This window comes from Nuphar pumila, chromosome 12 (genome assembly GCF_984573655.1).
Source record: "Nuphar pumila chromosome 12, dmNupPumi1.hap1.1, whole genome shotgun sequence".
NCBI classification, from domain to species: domain Eukaryota; kingdom Viridiplantae; phylum Streptophyta; class Magnoliopsida; order Nymphaeales; family Nymphaeaceae; genus Nuphar; species Nuphar pumila.
The window spans coordinates 12,493,019-12,515,813 of record NC_143260.1 but is presented as its reverse complement, the minus strand read 5'-3'; the positions used below and the strand labels follow the sequence as shown (position 1 = coordinate 12,515,813).

General features: G+C 37.4%; 1 protein-coding gene across 1 annotated transcript in view; it reads right to left on the bottom strand.

The window, feature by feature from the left end:
• Positions 1-22,795, bottom strand: part of LOC149820019 (protein SEEDLING PLASTID DEVELOPMENT 1-like) — a 64,631-nt gene that overhangs the window by 1,827 nt on the left and 40,009 nt on the right. The window contains exons 3-4 of the mRNA XM_089982372.1: positions 2,390-2,540; positions 737-928 (exon numbers count right to left, since the gene is read on the bottom strand). Coding sequence (XP_089838498.1) covers positions 737-928; positions 2,390-2,540 — 343 coding nt within the window. The remainder of the gene's footprint in view (positions 1-736; positions 929-2,389; positions 2,541-22,795) is intronic.

Below are 22,795 nucleotides of genomic sequence, written 5' to 3'. Positions count from 1 at the left end.
TCACAGCATGTGTTCTTTTTCTTTTTCAGTTAATGTTCATATTCCTACAATTATCAATGAGATTGTAACAGGCGTTAGGTTCCTTGGGGACTAATTCCCCTTCAACCAAACTCTCTGATTAATAGTTCCATTATTGTATCTTCTTAATTCCATTCTTGCGTTCAAAACATGGTGTTTTCTGTCATGCCCGAAATTTCCAATTTCTCCTCGTGTATTCATCTAACATATCTGTGAAAAGGAACATCAAAATTATGGACACTCTCATTTGCTGATCAAATGATGCCTTTATCCCCAAACACAGGCTGTTCCCTTCTAAGATTACTGTACTAAAGCATGTAAGAAATATGAAGAAAAGCTAACCTCATTGTCAAGATACAGACTCGAGCAGCTAAAACATGTGCACATTTCTGGTGGTCCACCCAAGGAGGCACTCAGTACCCAATATCTTTTATTAACAACTGAATTTTTTGTCATTAACCTTAAGTCTTTCAGTCCCATTAAGGGCAACCACTAGATCACCTATTAAAAAAAGAGGGAAAAAAGAAACTTGAAGCGCTTCAGAAGTCAATACTCATATGGCAAACACTCGGGAATGTGAACAATTCTTGCAAAGTGGATGAATTTTGTAGCATATTTTTTCGTGGAATTTGATCAACAAAAGAAGCAAATTCAATATTGCAACAAAAAAATATCAATAGGATCTGTAGATGCATCTAGAAATGTGCAGTTATTTTACTTGTATCCCTCCAACAAGCATGTCCAAAGAAGGATTCATAATCAGGTTCTCAAAAGTCACTCCATGAGCTGTTGCAACAAGCTGGATCCCACGCTGGGCGATTGTACTTGCAGCCAGTGCCTCAAGCTTAGTACCGATTTCATCTATTACAATCACTTGTGGCATGTGATTTTCTACTGCTTCAATCAAGACCTGGGAGTCGTGCATAACAAACATCAGCTAACAAAAGATAGCTTTCAGATAATATTAATATGCAGTCAGTTACTTGATAAAAGAAATATCTTAAAAACAAATGAAACATATATGATGAAAAATTTATCAAACAATACAAGGATGAAATTCATCAAAAAAGTTAATACTGTATGGTAGACTGGTAGTTCAGCTCATAAAATAAGCCAACCAAAAAAGAAAGATGTGTTGATTATAAAATATCAGAATACAGTTCCAGATTTTCACAGACAGTATTTTGATTGCTTCTCTGTTTCTTAGTAGCACTTCAGCAATCTGAACCAAGGCCTATATCCGAGAGATCTAGTTAATTTTTATCCAGATTATTTCTACATTCATGACCAAATATGTGGAAGTATCTACACGTCAAATGAAATCTAGGGCTTTCCCCTTTTTTATTTTTTGCGTGTTAAATCCATGCTATAAAGAAAAACACTAGACAATAATGCACCCTTTACATGAGAAACACAAGCAACATACATGACATGAAAAGACATAAGAAATTCACAAGAACGATGGCTCCACTAAAACAAACCAGGAAAAGAATTGCAAGAACTCAAGGTTAATAGATAAAGAGTAATGCTACGGTGCTCCGGGAGAAACTACTCCCACATACTTTACAAATGAAGGTTAGGGATGAATCGTGCACTAAAAAGCTTCTTTTTGGCCGTAAGAAGGTTCAAAACAGTGACCCTTGGATATTTGTATGGCAATGTTGGCTCCTGAACACTTGGGCTTCCCACTTGAACCTTCAACTAGAATTGCTCAAGTGCTTCAGCAGTCCACAAATTGATCATGGCTGACGTGACATTATGTGCACATCCACTAATTGGCAGAGAACCAACCTCCAATGGTTGGGTTCAATTTTCTCCTCATAATTTTTCACCAGATGTATCTTTGGGATGACACCTTGTCATCTACTTTAATCCTTGTAAACTCATTACTTTGCATCAATTAATTAATTGAGTGTTCTTTCTTTCTTTTATTCTAACAAAAAAAAAGATGTTTTTTTCTTTCTCAAAAAATTATGTGTCAAGTATCTATTCTTTGCAGCATCTTTATTTGAACTAGACACTGTTTCTCACTTACTTTCTGTAGCTTGCTAAATTGCTGTAATGATCTTTAATTACTTCCAAAAAGTGAAATTGGAGATAATATAAATTAGCATAGAAACTAAAGTTTCTCTTTCACAACATAATGAGAGATGTCTTCAACAACTTTTTGAAAGGTGTGCCTTCAGCAACTTTACGACAACATACAGTTATCCCATTATTTAAATACAGCTTCAATGACAAGCTTTAGGTACCAAACCTTTTTATGACTTCACAAGTTCCACTAAATCACAAAAAATCCAAAGAACACTTATTATAACTTTACAGTGGATAATTAGACAAGAGTAACATAATTTGATCAAGTTTTCATGACCTTATGTTGCATATCAGCATTTGGAACTTGCATTCTGCGAGCACCACCAATACCTGCATGAGGAATATCTCCATCACCACCTATCTCATTTGAGGTATCAACAATCATGACCCGTTTATTATAATCATCAGCTAGCATCCTAGCAATTTCCCTGCATAAGATCAAGCATTCAACCATAGACTTTAAAATTCTAATGCCCTTTATGCTCATAAAAGGAATTCATGGAATTATCCAAACAAGTCTGGGCATAATCCCCTCCAAATTGAAATTTATGAAATATTGCAAAGAATCTAGCTTTCTCGATTCACATGCCAGGCAAGGCCACCAGTCAGTATATTGTGAAATGCACAAGGAAAAGCTGCAACAAGTTTAGGTCAAAATCACTGTCAGCAGTGGGTCCTATAAATCGATAACTAACCAGAATTACAACAGAAGCATCCAAAAACATTTGCAATTCTGTACTGAAGGCTTCAGTTAGTTTGAGAATGACTAATTTTTCCAGTTAATTTTCCAAGTCAAATTCATATGCAAGGTTAGGAAACCTACTTATCAAAAAACCAGGCTTCTAGTGATATGAGACAGTTGATCTGCCAGAACAAAAGGTTCTATGTGATGCCAAACTAGATGAAAGATGAAGGATGGTTTGGCATAAAATAATACTGGAGAACTTGATCAACTTTTCTACTGGAACAATATAAATTTACTGGTTTTGTTGCCTTGTCTTGTGGACAAAAACCAAGTGTTGTGCCCTGTCCACTAATTGGCATCAGCATGACTATCCTAGGACAAGACAGAAAACCCAGTAAGCTCACTCCATCAATGCTCAGATTTGGTATCCTGATGCAAGTGTTTGTACTTTAAATGGAATAGGAGCAAATGGGTCGCTATTTGAATGCCGCAAAGAAGTCATTAAACTCTATAAACTTGACAAAAAACAAATCGTTTTGGCTCCTCTTAAGTCAATAAATGACAACAACGCGAAGTATCCAAAATCCAACATGAAAGATAACTGTAGCAACTTGCTAATTGTGGTAACTGAAAAATCGTTCTGAAAGAAAAATAAGAAATGAAATGTAGCACTCATAACTGGAACAAATCAAAGTAATTACTTAGAAAAACAATATAAAACATTTGAGTCTCGTCATAAAGGGGTTATTGTGCAAAAAATTAAAGATACAGACAAAAAACAGAAACCGATACAAAGAAGAATATTACAGTAGAAAATGGAACTCCTTGTTGTCCCTAAGAATAAATCTTACATATATAGACACACACTAGAAAACAGCCTGTCCTTACAGACTGCAAACACACACGCACACAAAAGTTGTCCAAAGTGCAAATTTTAACATTAGTGACAAATACACTAAAGCAAACAAAAAAACTATAAGAATGCGTACAAATATAATATTACAAACATTGAAGATGACATTTTGTAGAACAATCCATCTTCTGGATTGGTGTAAAAGACTTCACATTCGATATTTGAAATCCCATTATCGGGTTTGGCACAGGAAGCATCACTTTCTGGATGTCCACTTTCTGGGTAAAAGAGTGTACTTTCTTGAGTTTCCTCTCCTCCACCTTCAGGTTTAGAGTGGGGGATGCAACTTTCGGCATTTGAGCTCCCACTTTCGGGATTGTGGTGGAAGAATTTTCTTTCTGATTTTCATGTCTCACTTTCAGGTTTAGAGAAGTCGGATTCACTTTCCAAATATTACAATCCACTTTGGGGATTTGAATGGAATACTTCACTTTCCAAATTTCAGAACCCACTTTCGGGGTTAGAGTGTACGACCCCACTTTGTGGATTTCTTTACTTGAAGATGAGCTACCTGTAAAATTGTCTATGAAAAGACAATACTCAAACGAGCACAAATAATATTGAAAAGATGTGCACGAAGGCACTCTCACAACACTTGAACAAAGTACGCAAAAGCGTAAAAATAATAAACATGCACAATGGCATGTATTTTATAGAAAGAACCAAATGCTTGAGACTCTCAAGCTTCAGAAATACAAGGGGGGAACACCCCTATTTATACAAATGCAAGAGAGTGCAAAGGGGGGGCTCCCAAAGGAGTCATTGGGAGCCCCCAACGACTCTATTGGGGGACCCCCAATGCACATTAAACAAATGTTAAAAATAAAAAGAAAAAAAGAATTACAAAAAATAAAAAAGGAAAGTTACAACATATTCCAAAAGGGAATATGCGCAAAACAGGAAATGACAAAAATACCCTTTCGGGTAAATATATATAAATATATATATTTATATATAGAGAGATATATGTACATATAATATATTATATGTAAATATATCTCTATGTATATAAATATATATATTTATATTTACAATAATGATTTTTAGGAGATACATTTTAACACCCCCCCCTCAAACTTACGGTGTGATAACCGCAAGTTTGTCAAGAAGGAAATGAAATCTGGGCGAACATAGAGCTTTTGTGAAGAAGTTGGCAAGTTGATACTCAGATGTCATATATGGTAGATCAATGACCTTCTTCAAGTATTCTTCTCGAACATAATGGCAATCCATCTCTATATGCTTTGTTCGCTCGTGAAAGGTGTGGTTCTTGGCAATGTAGATTGCACTTTTATTGTCACAGCATAGCTTTGTTGGTTCTTTGACAACTACTCCCATATCTTCCAAAAGACGTCGAATCCATACAATTTTCATGGTGGTAGATGCCATGGCTCTATATTCGGCTTCAGTGGATGATAAGGAGACCTTCTGTTGCTTTTTACATCGCCACGAGATCAAAGATTCTCCTAAGAAAATACAAAAGCCAGTGGTGGAGTGACGGTTACTAGGGTCACCTCCCCAATCTGAGTCAGTATAAGCAAGCAATTTTAATTCAGAGGAAGAAGATAGAAAAACTCCCTTGTTCATGGTTCCTTTCAAATATCTGATGATGCGAAGGACAGCACTCATATGAACGGTTGTAGGAGCATGCTGAAACTGACTGGCGATGTGAATAGCATGCGACAAGTCGGGTCGAGTAATGCTAAGGTACATTAGAGAGCCTACCAACTGCCTGTAAGGAGTAGGATCTGTTAGAGGAACACCATCGTCAATCTTCATTTTTTATCCCACGACTTCAGGAGTTTCGCATACTTTGTCATCAGAAATTCCTGATCTGTCAATAATCTCACAAGCAAGCTTAGACTGAGATAGAAAATAACCACGTTGCGAATAGGCAACCTCAATACCAAGAAAATATGTCAGAAAACCCAAGTCTGACATCTCAAATTTTGAAGTCAAGACGGACTTAATACCCTTGACTCCTTGAACATCATCACCTGTAATTAGCATGTCATCAACATAGAGTAATAGAATCACAATTCCTGCATTAGATCTTCTAGTAAATAGAGCGGTGTCAGTATAACATGAGGAAAAACCATTTTCTAACATTACACTAGTAAATCTATCATACCAGGCCTTGGGGGCCTGTTTCAAACCATAGAGGGCTTTACGAAGACGAAGAACTTTATCTTTAGGAATCTTCATGCCTGCTGGAGCATCTATATATACTTCTTCGTTAAGATCATCATTTAAGAAGGCATTTTTAACATCCATTTGAAAAATGTTTCAATTTTTAATAGATGCAATAGTAATAAGACACCTAACGGTAACCATTCGAGCTACAGGGGCAAAGGTTTCTTCGTAATCAATTTCATACTCTTGCCCATACCCTTTTGCAACTAAGCGAGATTTGTACCTTTCTAGAGAACCATCGCTCTTAGTTTTAACTTTAAAGACCCATCAACAGCCAATAGTTTTCTTTCCTATAGGTAGAGTTTGAAAATCCCAAGTTTCTGCCCTTTTAAGAGCATTAAGTTTACTTTGCATGGCTTCTTGCCATTCTATACATTTTTTAGCTTCTTTAAAATTTCTTGGTTCAAAATAAGAGTGAATGGCACTAAGACAAGCCCTATATCGGGGTGAAAAAGAGTCAAAGGATACAAAACGAGTTGGAGGTCTTCTATTTCTTTCAGATCTTCTATGGTCAAGAATAGGAGAAAGCTCACTATATTGATCAATAGCACTTCTAAAGGTGTCTTGGTTTCTACGAGAGTAGGTTATTGGCTCACTTGGAACTCTACTTTCTTGTTCATTGAGTGGGTTATGTTCACCAATATCTGCATCATTTTCCTCATCATGGTTTAATGATACATCATCATTACTAGACAATAAGTCAAATAAGGAGTAATCAAAATTTTCTTGTTGAGAAACATTTTTTTCAAAACCACTCTCATTTTCTAAAAAAGTTACATTTCTAGAGACATATAGCTTATCATCTCTAGGGTCATAACAACGAAAACCTTTTTGAGTTTCGGAATAACCAAGAAAGGTACAAGGAATAGCCTTGGGAGAGAGCTTGTCATTCTTATCAGTAAGTATAAAACACTTACATCCAAAGACTCTTAACCTATTATAATCAGGTTCAAGCTTATGTAATACCTCAAAGGGAGATATTTTTCCTAATATCCTAGATGGTAAGCGATTTATCAAATAAACAGAAGCAAGAGCTGTTTCAGCCCAAAAGTTTTTAGGAATATTTTGAGATATAAGAAGGGTCCTAGTGGTCTCAATAATGTGCCTATGTTTTCTTTCAGCCAACTCATTCTGTTGAGGTGTTTTAGGACAAGACCTTTGGTGAATAATTCTGTGATCCTCAAGATATACCTTAAATTGATTGGAGAGATATTCTCCTCCAGAGTCACTTCTAAAAATCTTTATGTTGCTGTTGAATTGATTCTTAATCATTGAATGAAAATTTTTAAAACATTAAAACACTTCATGTTTAAACTTAAGAAAATATATCCACGAATATCTAGAAAAATCGTCCACAAATATTACGTAATAAGAAAAACCTCCTTTTGAAACAACAGGTGCAGGTCCCCAAACATCCGAATGAACAATTTCGAAAGTTTTAGAAGAGAACATAGTTCTTTGCTCAAAAGGTAAACTTCGCATTTTTCCGAGAATGCAGTCATTACAAGAAAAAGAGCTTTTACATAGGTCTTTTGCAAAATGTAAATATGATAACTTGGTGATATTAGGATGACCAAGTTTTTTGTGTCACACATTTATATCTTTATGTCGGGCAACATTACACAAAACTTTTGGAACTTGAAGAGATTCCATATAGTATAAATCTCCTCTTCTAAAGCCTTCCCCAATCAATTTCCCGGACTGGCGATCCTGTATTAAGCATTTATCACAAGAGAATTTAATATCGCAGCCATGGTCCGTGAGTTGAGAAACAGAGAGGAGATTTAAGTTAAGTTTAGGTATAAATCTGATTTTTGGAATAGAAAATTCTTGAGTTTCAAAATTACCTATTCCTTTAATTTCAAGAGAGGTTCCATCAGCAGCGGAGACATAAGATGGGGAACCATTTTTCGAATAATCGGAAAGTGAAAAAATGTTTGGGGACATATGAAAGGATGCACCGGAGTCCAAAAGCCAAGAGATTTTACCTGGAGAGGAAGAAGTGGATACGGCCGCACCGGAGGTAGATCCCTTGAGGAGAGGTTGAAGAGCTTCCACTATTTGATTTATAGAAAGGGTCTCACTCGAAGATGCCTCATCCTTCTGCGGTACACCAGTGGTAGCCATGGCTAAAAGTTTCTTCCATTTGGGACATACGGGTTTGATATGCCCCGGTTCTTTACAAAAATGACAAATAGTTTTGCTATAGTCCCTTCTTCCTCTTTGACCATCATTTTCACCTTGATTTTGAAATTTAAAGTGAGGGGGACGATAGGTTCTTACATTGTTTCCGGGTCTGGATACAGCATTGACCTCACTATTTTCTTCAATATTACAAGGGACCGCAAGAACATTTGGTATTTGTTTACATAAATTCATATGAGTCTCTTCACCACTTAATTTGGTGAGAACATCTTCAAGAGAAGGGGGAGAAAAAGAGGAGAGAAGAGATGACCTTATTTACTCAAATTCGGGCCTTAGCCCATTCAAAAAGTTGAAGAACCGATCTTCTTCAAGTTGCTTGTGACGAAGCTCAATTGCCTCTCCACTCCATTTTGGTTCAAGCATTGCAAGCTCATCCCAAATAGAGGAAAGATCGGCAAAGTATTCCCTAATCGTCATTTCACCTTGAGTAAGGGAGATAGCATTCTTTTGAAGGTAATACTTATGAGAGAGATCCCTTGAGGTGTACATTTTTTCAAGATAATGCCAAGCTTCCGATGTCTTTTTTAATTTAATAATGTTGGCATTAATCTTGGTTTCCACGGATGAGAAAAACCATGAAAGAATCTTGAAATTCTTCATTTCCCATTCATCGTGTTTCTTGGAGTATTCTTCAAGGGCTTTGGTTCTTTCTTCTCCCTCAAGAATCTTGATTTCGCCTCCATTTACTACGGTAATCTTGGGTTCCGGTTCCGGAATTGTGCCAAGTACATATCCCCATAGGCCTTTCCCTTTTATATGAGCCTCCATATTTCCGGCACAAACATGATAGTTGGATCCATTTAATTTGAAACCAAGAGCAAAATGGGACTCTTTTTCGACCATTAGAGAGTAAAGAGGTAGAGAAAAAAGCGTACCAACACAATATTTCCAATACCAACTTTGCACAAGATTCTTCTAAAATATTTGAGAAGAAAGATCCACCACTTCAAACTTCAAAGATCGGAAGGCACGTTTTTCGAGGCACTCGAAAATGGAGAATCCCACGATCTTCAATAATCAACCTTGCTTTGATACCATGTAAAATTGTCTATGAAAAGACAATACGCAAACGAGCACAAATAATATTGAAAAGATGTGCACGAAGGCACTCTCACAACACTTGAACAAAGTACGCAAAAGCGTAAAAATAATAAACATGCACAATGGCATGTATTTTATAGAAAGAACCAAATGCTTGAGACTCTCAAGCTTCAGAAATACAAGGGGGGAACACCCCTATTTATACAAATGCAAGAGAGTGCAAAGGGGGGGCTCCCAAAGGAGTCGTTGGGAGCCCCCAACGACTCTATTGGGGGACCCCCAATGCACATTAAACAAATGTTAAAAATAAAAAGAAAAAAAGAATTACAAATAATAAAAAAGGAAAGTTACAACATATTCAAAAAGGGAATATGCGCAAAACAGGAAATGACAAAAATACCCTTTCGGGTAAATATATATAAATATATATATATATATATATATATTTATATAGAGAGAGATATATGTACATATAATATATTAATGTAAATATATCTCTATGTATATAAATATACATATTTATATTTACAATAATGATTTTTAGGAGATACATTTTAACACTACCCACTTTCGAGCTTGCCCTTGATGACTCCACTTTCAGGCTTGAAGATGTGGTCCCCACTTTCAAGGTTTGAGTGCCCGCTTTCAGGCTAGAAATTGGAGTCCCCACTTTTGGGGTTTCATTACCCACTTTCGAGCTTGAGGATGAGAACCCCACTTTCAGGGTTTCAATGCTCACTTTGGGGCTTGAGGATAAGGACCCCACTTTCGAGGTTTAAGTTCCCACTTTTGTGCTTGGAGACCCTACTTTTGGGGTTTCAATACCTACTTTCGGGCTCAAGCATAAGGACCTCACTTTCAGGGTTCCAATGCCCACTGCCTTTTGCACGTGATGGATTCTGATGCTAGGTGATCCCCCTTTGGTGGAGATACAGCATGAAAGATGGTTTTTCCTTGCTTAGGATTAAGTGGACCGAGCGCAGGAGTGGTCTTTTGACAGTTTCCACTTACGCTCGTGACATTGTACTGCCTCAGAGTTCTCTTCTTCTTAGGAATGACTAGAGTCCATCCACTTTATGAAAGGGAGGTGTCAAGCTCTTTGACCTTAAGAACCTTGACCTAGGTCTTAGAGTGACCTAGGTCTTAGAGCTATCTAATCCCTTCTCATAAGTAGGAACTCCAGAAACCAAGTTCTTTGCAATACTAGCATAGGTTGACTCCTTTTCTACTGAAGCAGGAGAACCTGGCAGCTCCATCTGTTAAAATATGTGTACTCACACACACACACACACACACACACACACACACACACATATATATATATATATATATATATATATATATATATATATATATATATATATATATATATATATATGTGTGTGCAATACCCGATAGGGGTATTTCTGTCATTTTGTATTAGCTACATAGTTGTTTTTAGAAAACAACTATTTATTTGTTTTTAGAATTAGTTTACATTTTTTGTTTTTTGTTTTTATTTCACGCAAGTGGGGGCCCCACATAGATTCGTTTGGGCCTCCAACGGTCACAAATGTGACCGTTGGGGGCTCCCAACGTCTCTATGGGGAGCCCCTTTTGGCCTCTCCTTTTCCTCTCTTCTTTGTGCATAAATAGGGGTTGCTCCCCTTGTATTCTCCATGGCCTTTAGGCCCTCATTCAATAAATTATGTGCAACTTATGCCTCTTCGTAGGCTTCTTGTGATGTCCCTTAGTGGACCATTGTGTTATTCCCTATGTCACAGGGATTCGGCTAGCAGGGTGCCGCACCCGCGTTGACGCGACGCGGGTGTAGGTGCGGGTGTGGCACCGGGTGCGGTCAACCCGACCCTGGGTGCGTTGACCGCGCCCAGGGTCATTTTGATCTAATTTTCAGATAAAAGATCCTTCCCCACAAAACAATCACGCGCCTTCTTGTGCACAGACACCACCACATTCATCAAAGAAAACCCTAATGAACAAAAAAAAATCGAGACCCACACCCCAACAAAAAAGAAAGAGAAAACATTCACCAAACGGATTGCCCAAACCCAAGAAAGGGAAGAAACAAAAAAGAGCCCCATCGACGACCAATTCGTCGATACAACACAAAAAACAATAGAAAAAACTCACGGATCGGGAACCAAGAACTTACTGTAGGGTCGGTACTATGCCAGAGGGATGCTTAGAGAGATCGACCGGCTGGCTACCTTCTAGTTCCTGATCGAACATCTTCCCCGACCTCAGATCACCCACTCTCCGCTCATCAACCGCCGATCGCACCCAAAGAAAACCCAAGAAATAAGGATCCCCAATTTCTCCTCATCGACGAACGATTCCGGTGAAAAAGATCTGTCCGACGACGGGAAATTCGTGGGATAGTTCGAGATCGAGGAGGGAAAAATTTGAATTCGATGGGTTTTATAGAGGGAGAGCGAGGGAAGACGATCGCTTATATATACGAGAGAGAGAGAGAGAGGGTTTTGTTGGTTCGATATAAGAGAGAGAGAGACGTGGGAGAGAGAGAGAGAGGGGTTTACTATCTTCCCAAGGCTTTGTATTTATACTGCCTGACCGGCTCGACCCGTAACCCTAAAACAGATGCCCACCGGCTATCCCCGGTTGGCGGTGGGTGGTGTTCTGGGTGGGTACCGTAGTACATACACGTATAGAACATTCCGCCCCCGACATCCGAAACCGATTAATCCGGTTCGGTAGCCAGAATCGGATCTAATTAATGATCAGATTGGCGTTCGGTATTTAGTTTTGCATTCATACCCGAATCCAAAATCCGATCAAAACCCTTAAGTATTGGATTTTAAGCTAATTGGATCAGAAGGAAACCCCCCTCCCATCATTAACCCCAAATTGACTGGCCTTAGGGTGTCGCACCCAGGATCTGAAGGACTATATATATATATATATATATATATATATATATATATATATATATATATATATATATATATATATATATATATATATATATATATATATATATATATATAATTTTTTTATATTTTTACCGCACCCCCGCACCCGGATTTTTTGGAAGTGCCGCACCCGCACCCATGTGACATAGGTTATTCCTCATTATGAGGTTATGTTTATCCAATGTTGGACCTTATGAATGCATTATGCATTCTTGTATTTCATTTACGCATACTTTCTAACATGGTATCAGAGCAAGGTTGTGATCGAGTTGCTCTTTGGTGCACCGAGAAGCGTGTTATTCAAGAAATGTTAAGAAAAATGGTGAAGTTTTCTTATTCTCTCTTTTCTTTCTTCAAGTTATTTGGTATGTATTCTTTTTCAATTAAGTATCATGCATTATAAAGAAATATCTACTTCCTTAATAATGTATACGTATGTGTTTTTTTATTGTTATATTTTTATTTCAAAATGTATTCTTTTCTCATTTAGTACTTGTGTTTTTCGGTTCTTCATTAAGCCTTTGCTTTTGTGTATATCACGTTTAATATATCTTAAAAACTCTTAAATGATAATTATTTAGATCGGTGAACTTGTTTGTCAAAAACTAAATATATGATTGCTTAAAACTTCCATTAATGGGTCGTTAATCGTGTTTATCTTTCAAGCATAAGTTGATGTCAATCTTGAACTCGTGTGTATGGCTTTAGAAGTTTTTATGATTTTATTGTTGTTTTTTAAATCTTGCATATGATTTAAAGCTTTGTATTAATGGACATCTTTGAATTTAAATTTTTATCAAATAACTTTGGTACTTTGAAGTTATCTCTTGCATATTTGCTTAAAAGCATGAATTTCATATGTATGTGAAGTTTTTTAAAGAAAGTTGGGTTGAGATTGAAATTCTTTAACATATAAAAGCTTGTGATAATACGCATACTTTTCTTGCCATGAGTAGTAAAAATATGTTTATTAGAGATTCTTCATGTAGTGATATATGAATACCTCTAGTAACTCCTGTGTATGGAGTTCTTCCATTTGGAGTTAAATTTTTATCTTTCCCTTTTACTTTACATACTCGTTGTTGAGTGTTGTGTGGTTCTTACTGTTAAGTACTATGTGTGAGACTTCTACGGTTCTTATAAGAAGAGTGTTTGTTCTTGTGAAGATCCTTCGAAGTTTCGAATTGTTATTTTGGAAGTTTTGTTGTGGGTTTTTGAAGGTCTAATTGTAGAATTTCAATCCCTTCTACAAGCTTGATCCTTTAGTTTTAGTTTTTCTCCTAATATTACAAGTTTTACAAACTTGTCCTTTTTTTGAGAATCTTTCTGCATGAGTTTCATATTTTAGCACATCTATTAAAGAATGCCCATATTGAACTAAATTTGTTATTTCAAGATATTGTCATTCGACATCTTGTATTACATAAAATTGCATCTATTATCATTTAATTGCATTTTATATCTATCATGATTAAGGCTTTGGGATTATAGCCCAAACTTCTTTCTTAAAACTTATGACTCTTGTGTATGCATTTGTGAGTTTGTATTGTTTTTTTGTGCACAAGTGTCTTAAGTGTTTTTGTTGTGCGTATGTGCATGCATTTGTTTCCAAGAATGTTGTAATATTGTTCTTAGTACTTTGTGCACAAGTAGTTAAGACTTGATTTGACTCTTGGATTATTCCAAATTCGTTCTTACATATTACATTACTTAAATATTTCATGTCATTGCATAATAAGTCTTTTTGGTATAAATGATTTTTTTTAGTTGATCAAGATTAAACATAATTTATGCAAAATTATTGTTTTAAGGCATATTGTTGTGATTGATTGTATTGGACCATTGAATCGGCCCTCTTTGTAAAATCACCTATTTGGAAAATGAGTTCCTTAAATATTTATTGCCTTTTTATGGCATTTATATTTATTCATCAGAGGTTGTTTTGCATCATTTGTTTGGCCTTATTATTGTGATATTAGAGATGTTTGTTGAGGTGAATTATGGGCACCTCGTGTTATGTCATTTTAGGTTGTCAACTTGTAGTTTGACTCTAAAATGACTTGTTATGTGATCTCTAATTATGAGTGTGTCACTCATTTATTTTTTGCCATTGTTTTTATAGATGCTCTTATTTATGTGAACCTGTGATGGATGTTTGAAGTTTGAAACCTTAAATGTTTTAAGGTATATTAAAATTAATGTTTTATTTGTTAAATGTTTGTCATTACAAGTCTTATTGCCTCAAAAGTCTTCTCCTTTTATGACTCTTATCTAAGTGTCATCATATGTAGACAAGATTTTTTATTACACATTTGTGTGTTGGTAGCTCTTTGTTGACTTTGTTCTCTTAGTCTAGTAGCTGAATACACTTGTCTTGAGTGTCATTATATGTAGACAAGGCACGTTGATTCACACCATGGTGTGTGATTTTAGTCCATATTGGCATTTGTATCATTGTTCTAGTCGGTGAGATGTATGCCCATGGCTGGCTTCTTTCACTCATTTCAAGTGTCATTTTATGTAGACAAGAGATGTATTGTGTTTGAGCCCATGGTTGGCTTGATACTCTTGTTCTAGTAGCTGAACATACTTGATTTTGAATATCTTTTTACGAAGACAAGAGATGCTTTTGGTCCATGTTGGCGTGTATTCTCTTGTTCTTGTCGTGGATACACTCATTTCAAGTATTATTACATGTAGACAAGAGGTGTTTTTACACACCTTTGTGTGTGTCTTTTAGCCTTTAATGACATTATGATTATATTCTTGTTCTAGTAGCTTATACACTTGATTTGTGGGTTTTGGAGGACTAATGAGGTAGTTGCTTGTAGTGGATGAACTATTGTTGAAATTTATGAAATTTCATTCATATTTTGTTTTCTTTTAGATACAAGTGAATCATATCTTTGATATGCATATTTTAAAATCAAATTGATATTTTGGCATTTAATCTATATATTAAGTGCTTATGGTTTTTCGACCACTTTTGTATTTGATATGCAAAATGAGTTTTTTGTCATTTGATTGAGATTTTCCTAAATGTGTAAGGTTCTCTACTCAAATAGCATTCATTCTTGAATCTTGGGGGGATGTTTTTAATATACTTAGTCAAATCATGTTTTTTATATGACATTTGTTTGACCTGTGTTGTGAAAAGCGTTGAGGCGTAGCGAGGCGTTCCACCAAAAACCGAGTCGAGGCGTAAAGCGTAAGCCTCAAAAAAAATTTGAAAACTTTAAAAAAATTACAAAAAATATCAGATTTTTAATCGGATAGTAAAATTTGGCTACCAAATCTAACTTATTGGATTTGGATTTGTGTCAGATTACATCCTACTTGTTGAATCCTTAATTTGAGCTTAATATTGAAGTAGGATCCAATTAGATCCAACCCAAGATTCAATTAAAGTTCTGTCAATTCATAAGCATTTTGTTTTTGTTTTTTTCAAAAAGAGTGGTTTTACCTTACTAGCTTGGGTTTGGTTCTAGCCATGTGGACCTAGACATGGTACAGGCGGTTCAAAATCAGGTGCGGGTCTGGACATATCATGCTGACTTGGTTCTTCACGATAGGAACCCAAATAAGTACTTAACCTTCAGTCAGTTGCCATCAACTCAACTGGACCAAGCCTTGGAGAGGTCCACAAAATACTAATTGAGTTGGCCCAAAAAAGGCAATTCAGTTATGTATCCTCTTCAAGTCTAGCTAAGTTAGCCATAAAGTCCACAACACCGAACCGAGCCACACCCACCCAAGCTTAGGGCAAGCCACCTGGAACCCGAGTAAGTCAACAGTCACTAGAACAGTCAACATGTAGTAATATTTTCAAAATCACGATATTATCCTTTAGATGAAAATATCATGATTTTATTATGATATTTACGGTCATATCAGCACAACATGATTAAACTATCATGTTAAACTATCAGTTGTTTTACCTTGTATTTAACATTTCGTTTTTTGTAGTTTAAACTTTTATTTAACATTTCGTTCTTTGGAACCAAGGAGAGAGAGAGAGAGAGAGAGTTTCAGGAGGAGCGGAAGCCTCTCCTGAGGGCGAAAGTCCCCCTGAGAGTCCTCGGCCTCCCCTTCCTCTTCGGCGTATCAGCCGGAGACGCCGACGGAGAGCTCTGCATGAGCCTCGCCACCATCTTCGATGTTGGCCCCTCCGTCCACCTCTCCTACCGGCCCAACGACCCCGCCAACGCCTTCCGCCTCGTCGTCAAGTCCGGCATCGGCCCCTTCGGCTCCCCTGCCGTCTCCACGCTTTCCATGAGCGACGGGTTCGACCTCCTCCACCACGGTGGTCGCGACTCCAAGTTCATCGTCTGGTTCAGCCCCTCGGCAGGCAATTTCTCCATCAAGAAGATGTTGGATCGCCGCTGATCGGATTCTCCGATGATCCCGCCTCAGGCTTTAGTAAAAAAATAATTTTGCGCCTCAGGCGCGCCTTTTGCGCCTCAAGGCACGTTTTTGATAACATTGTGTTTGACATATATCTTCTTCTTCCTAAAGATGTGAAAAACTCTATTGTTGATCTATGTGTATTAAATATGCTTTTATAAAGCCCCTCTTATTAAAGTTCATATTCGTCATGCCTTTGGGCATTTGTATCTGTGTTCTTTTGTGCACACATTTATTACTTCCAAGTATTGATAAATTCCTTTGAGTACTTATTGGGCCTTTGTGCAAAACGATTTGTGGAAGTTGGTGCACTTCATATACATTGTCTCTTTGGAAGACATTATACATTGTTTTTCTTGAAGACTTTTTCACATAATATTGAAATGATTAAGTAGTTTTTTAATTATCCTATTATGATCTGCCATTTAGATATCCTTTTTTGGGATTTGTTTGAAATGTCTCTTAATAGACATATTTCATCTTAGTAAATCATGATTTACCGTCAACCTTAAGGAATGATGCCTCTTATCTAATGATTTGAAAAGTTGTTACTATCTTGTTTAAAACCACTCTTGCTTTTCAATATATTATTTTTGCAATTCTTGGGTTAGAATATTTTATTTTTCTTGTATACTTTGAGTCTTCTCTTGGTTTTTTCTTTCTCTACAGGATCGTTAAGATGTGATGTCTTAGATACATCATGGATTCGATCAATGGAGGTACTATGGGGATGATCGCCAATAAAGACATTTTTTGAAGACTTACATTTGAAAGCATTTGCTGAGATGTCATAAAGATGGAGATTTCCCTTGAAGACTTTTAAAGAATTGGACTTCTTTTCAAGACTCTTTTTGTATTTCCAAACTTTTGGGTTTTTTTCCCCGTAAAGTTTGAGGGGGGGGTGTTAAAATATGTGTACTCATACACACACACACACACACACACACACACACATATATATATATATATATATATATATATATATATATATATATATATATATATATATATATATATATATATATATATGTGTGTGTGTGTGTGTGTGCAATACCCGATAGGGGTATTTCTGTCATTTTGTATTAGCTACATAGTTGTTTTTAGAAAACAACTATTTATTTGTTTTTAGAATTAGTTTACATTTTTTTTATTTCACGCAAGTGGGGGGCCCACATAGATTCGTTGGGGGCTCCCAACGTCTCTATGGGGAGCCCCTTTTGGCCTCTCCTTTTCCTCTCTTCTTTGTGCATAAATAGGGGTTGCTCCCCTTGTATTCTCCATGGCCTTTAGGCCCTCGTTCAATAAATTATGTGCAACTTATGCCTCTTCATAGGCTTCTTGTGATGTCCCTTAGTGAACCATTGTGTTATTCCTCATTATGAGGTTATGTTTGTCCAATGTTGGACCTTATGAATGCATTATGCATTCTTGTATTTCATTTCCTCATACTTTCTAACACCATCATGCTTCCCAATGAGGATGAAGATAACTCTAAGGAGAGTAGAAGAAAAAACTAGAATTTATTTAAGAACCCTTGAATTTACAAAGACAATATCAGAAAGTGAGGATCTACAAGGACAAGATCAAAAAGTAAAAAGAACACGAGGAAGAAAATTAAATGGACTTTGCGCCAACACTCCCTTCCTTCCTTCAGTTTTGTGTTCCCTTGCTATGAGAGCTAGACACTATTTATAGGCACATCCTTGGAGAAGTTGTCTTTTCTGGTGGATGAAGTCGCTTGGAGATGCTCTCTATACCAACCGTTCATGTCTCTCTTTTGATGAAAAGTGAAGGTGGTTTCCTTTATTACTTTCTAACTTTATGGTAGAGTAAGAGGTTGGTAGTTCTCACATAATAAATTGAAAAGTAAGGAGAAAGTGGCTTTGTGAGATGGGCGTAAATTTTGAAAGAAGGATCCTTAAACAATTAAGTTCAGAAAGTGTAGCACATTGATTATTCCAGAAAGTGGGTCAGTTTTAGAAAATCCGATAAGTGGGCCACCACCCTGATTAAACTGTAAGTTGACCACTTTAGAAGATCTTGTAAGTAGATAAAACTCGTAAGTGGGCCACCACCCGGGCTAAACCCATAAGAGAGTTGGAGAGAGAAACTTATAAGTGGGCCCACACATAAGTGGATTGGAGAGAGAAATTTGTAAGTGGGTCTCCTTAGAGAAACCCATAAGTGGGCCACGACACCAGGTTAAACTTGTACGTGGTTAGAGAGAGAAACATGTAAGTGGACCACCCCATATTAATCCCGTAAGTGAGTTGGAGAGAGAAACCTATAAGTGGGCCCCACTCGTATGTGGGTTGGAGAGAAAAAACCATAAGTGGGCAAATCTCATAAGTGAGCTATCACTCTAGGTTAAGCACGTAAGTGGGTTGGAGAGAGAAAACCATAAGCAGGCACCACTCATAAGTAGGTTGGAGAGAGAAACCCATAAGTGGGTCACCTTAGGGAAACTTGTAAGTGAGATGGAGAGAAAACCAGTAAGTGGGCCCCACCCATTAGTGGGTTGGAGAGAAACCCATAAGTGGGCCATCTTAGGGAAATCCATAAGTGGGCAAATCCTATAATTGGGCCACCATTTCAGGTTAAACCTGTAAGTGGGTTGGAGAGGAAAACTCGTAAGTGGGTCACTTTAAGGAAATTCGTAAGTGTGCCACCACTTCAAGTTAAACCCAAAAAGTGGATTGGAGAGAATCGTGTAAGTGGGCTAACCCAGGTTAATCCCATAAGTGAGTTGGATAGAGAAATTCATAAGTGGTCACCTCGGGAAAACATGTAAGTAGGTCCCACTAAGAAGGCAAAACATCCTACATGTTATACCCATTAAGAATAGACACTTTTCCCCTTCCCGTCTTTTTTTAATCCAACAGTCTGCCCTTTTTTCGATTGGTTTGCTTTTAGCATATTTTAAAAAGCATGAAAATCAAAAAACCACTTCTCTTTTTCTAATATCCTTCTCTCTTTTAGGAAGACCCCATTCACGTTTTTTAAAGTGCTTAAAATAAAGAATATTTTAGAGAATATTTGAGAAGTAACGTGAGGCTCATGTTTAGAAAAAGGGTTTCTTAATTTTTAGGAATTAATAGATGAAAGGAGATGGAATTAAACTTGAGAAGATTTTTAAGGTTTTGGGACTTTGGGCATATGGTTTCAGTTAAGTGAAATTGCCTTGCAAAAGGTTTCCCTTTGTAGTTTCAAATGTAGGGAAAGATGTAGACTTTAACATATGAGGGAATACTACTTAATTTGGAAAGAATATAATACTAGCATGAGAATAGGTGGAAATAAGAAATAGGCTGAATTGAGAAGTTTCCAAGAGAAGACTATGTTGGATGGATTTACATACCAACTGTTTTAGATAAGTCCCACTTCACATATCCAAAACTTAGTTTCATATTGACACGAACTTACTCTTATTAATTAAGAATCTCTCCTATTTAAAACTCCCTAAACAAGATTTCATCATTGGGTTTTTTTTCTTCTGGAGGTAAAGCTCAATGTGGAGCTTTCTTTTCTTTCGAGATATTCCTTGGCTATGAGAGGAGACTAGCAGGTACGGCTCTTCTTTTTAGTTCTTGTGTGGTGAGAGGGAACTGGTTTGCACCAAGTATGGCCTTTTCTGTCCAAGCTCCATTAAAACATTTCTTTGTCCCAGAGTTACCGGAAGCGCCTATAGAATAGGGGAAGCGCGCTTCCCCGGGACGCGTTTCGGAAGCGCGAAACGCAGCGCTTCCGAAACGCGAGGGGAAGCGCAGGTTCAATTGAGGAAGCGCGTCCCCCTTTAAAGGGGTACGCGTACCTCTTTAAAGGGGTACGCGTACCTCTTTAAAGGGGTACGCGTACCCTTTTAAAGGGGTACGCGTCCCCCTTTAAAGGGGTACGCGTACCCCTTTAAAGAGGTACGCGTACCCCTTTAAAGGGGGACGCTATTATGGAAAGGTCGAGTTTGCCCTTAATTTTTTTTTTTACACATGAATTTATATTTTTTACCGAGGTTAAAATGGGTATTTTATAAAACCCGTGAAAAAATAAAATCAAAAGGGGCTTAGGGTTTTGTTTTTTCACGCGTTTCGACTCCTCTCTCTCTCTCTCTCTCTCTCTCTCTCTCTCTCTCTCTCGAGTTTTCGGCGAGCTCCGAGTTCCGGCGACCTCAAAAAATTCCGGTGGCCTCCACCGACTTCCGAAGATGAAGATGTTCACCTTCAGGTACGCTATCCCCCTCTCTCACGCTCTGTCACTCTCTCTATCTCTCTGTCGTGCGAGCTCCCCTCCACCAGTGGGATCCAATAGGGTAGTTTTGGGGAAAGTGATCAAATTCAAGGGTTTCTTTTTTCTTTCTCGGTGTAGATCTATCGCAGGGTTTTTTTTTTCGGGGTGTATATCTGTCCGTGACTCTCTCATGGCTGCTGGTGGCTGAGGCAAGGGCACCCCCCATGTCTCGCACTTCTTCTTCATGGTGCTGGTGCTGGTGCTGGTGCCGGGTGGAGACAGAGGAACACCCTCTATCTTCCGCCCCCTCTTTTCCTCACAGTGGGCGATAGGGACAGAGGGTGGCCCTATGTCCTCCCCCCTTTCTCCCTTTTTTCAGACGATGTTGACAACCACTGTGGTTTTTGACTCGTCTATTTCTCATAACTATCAAGGGTTTTTTTGTTACTGTAGATCAAGGGTTTGTTTGTAGTTTTTTTAGTTTCTGATTCATTATCGCAGCCGTTTTTTTTATTCATTCTGCATGAAGCAGTGGGTTGTTTTTTATTGTCTCCATGATACTAGTCTATTGATAGCGTAAGCAATGTAATATTAACTTCTTATCTAAACAGATGGTATGCATTCGTCACAAAACTTTTCTGATATAGCTGGATTGTTAATTTGCATTGGCCATGATGTGTTGTAGCTTCTTATTTAACTCTTCAGTTGTTTATGATATAATGTATTCTACACTGATGAATAATTTTTTTACTAATTGGTGTATAACGGGTATATGGAATGTCGGTTTAGTAAGCAACGAAGTAGTGATGAGAGTGTAGTGAAGCTTGGTGAGCAAGATATACCGGTGAATGATTATTTCAAATATTTAGGATCCATCATTCAAAAGTATGGAGAAATTGATGGAGATGTAAATCATAGGATAAAGGTTGGGTGGATGAAATGGAAAAGTACTACTGGAGTGCTGTGCGATCGTAGAATGCCATTGCGGTTGAAGGGAAAGTTTTATAGGACGACTATTAGACCCGCTTTACTATATGGTACGGAATGTTGGGCTGCCAAGAGACATCATATTCAAAAAGTGAGTGTAGCTGAGATGCGGATGCTTAGATGGATGTGTGGAAATACAATAAAAGATAAGATTCGGAACGAAGAGATACGTAAGAAGGTAGGTGTTGCACCCATTGAGAATAAGATGCGAGAGAATCGTTTACGGTGGTTTGGACATATTCGGCGAAGGCCTAATGATGCTCCAGTTAGAAGGTTGGAGAAATGGGAAAATATATTAGTTAAAAGAGGTAGGGGTAGGCCTAGGAAGACTTGGATGGAGATGATAGGAAAGGATATGAATGCTTTGAACCTCACCGAGGACATGGCGTTGGATAGAAATGATTGGAGGAAAAGGATTCATGTGGAAGACCCAAAATGAATTTCTTTTTTGGTTCATATCGCTGACCCCAATTGTTTTGGGATGAAGGCGTAGTTGTTGTTGTTTGTTGTTGTTGTGTATAACGGGTATAATATGCAATATTATTGTTTTATTGGAGAGCATTTGAGTGTGTTGTTCCCACATTTTAAAAGCTATTTCTTCAGTCCGATGTACAGTGAGAGGCTGAGAGCTGCTGGAGGATGTGAGCTGGTGCCTGGTACAAATAGTAAATGAACATTATCATGAAGAAGATAACTGTAATGATTTAGAACCTCAGTTCTAAGTCTATTGTCTCAGAGATCAATGTTTGCCAAGGCTGGTAGCACTTTAATGTTCTCCATTTGTGCAAAATTAAGTTGATGGGTACTTGGAGAATTTCCCAATGAGTCGGGTATTGAACTTTAGTGGAGTCCTGAAAGAAAACTGGATTTATATGTTCTTGATCTGATTTAGCAGTTCAATCAAACTATTCTCGCTCTCTATATTCTCAGTTATTTATGTTGCTTGTTTCTTATTAGAACTTGAAGTGCCTGTTTGAGTATTTAGTTCAGTGATAGTCAGATTGCACGTAATTTCCCCCCCTTTTTTAGCTTAGTCTTTTGTTTACATCCCCATGCTTTGTGTTCTTCACTCTCCATTATTTACTGTTAATAATAGCTTTTTTT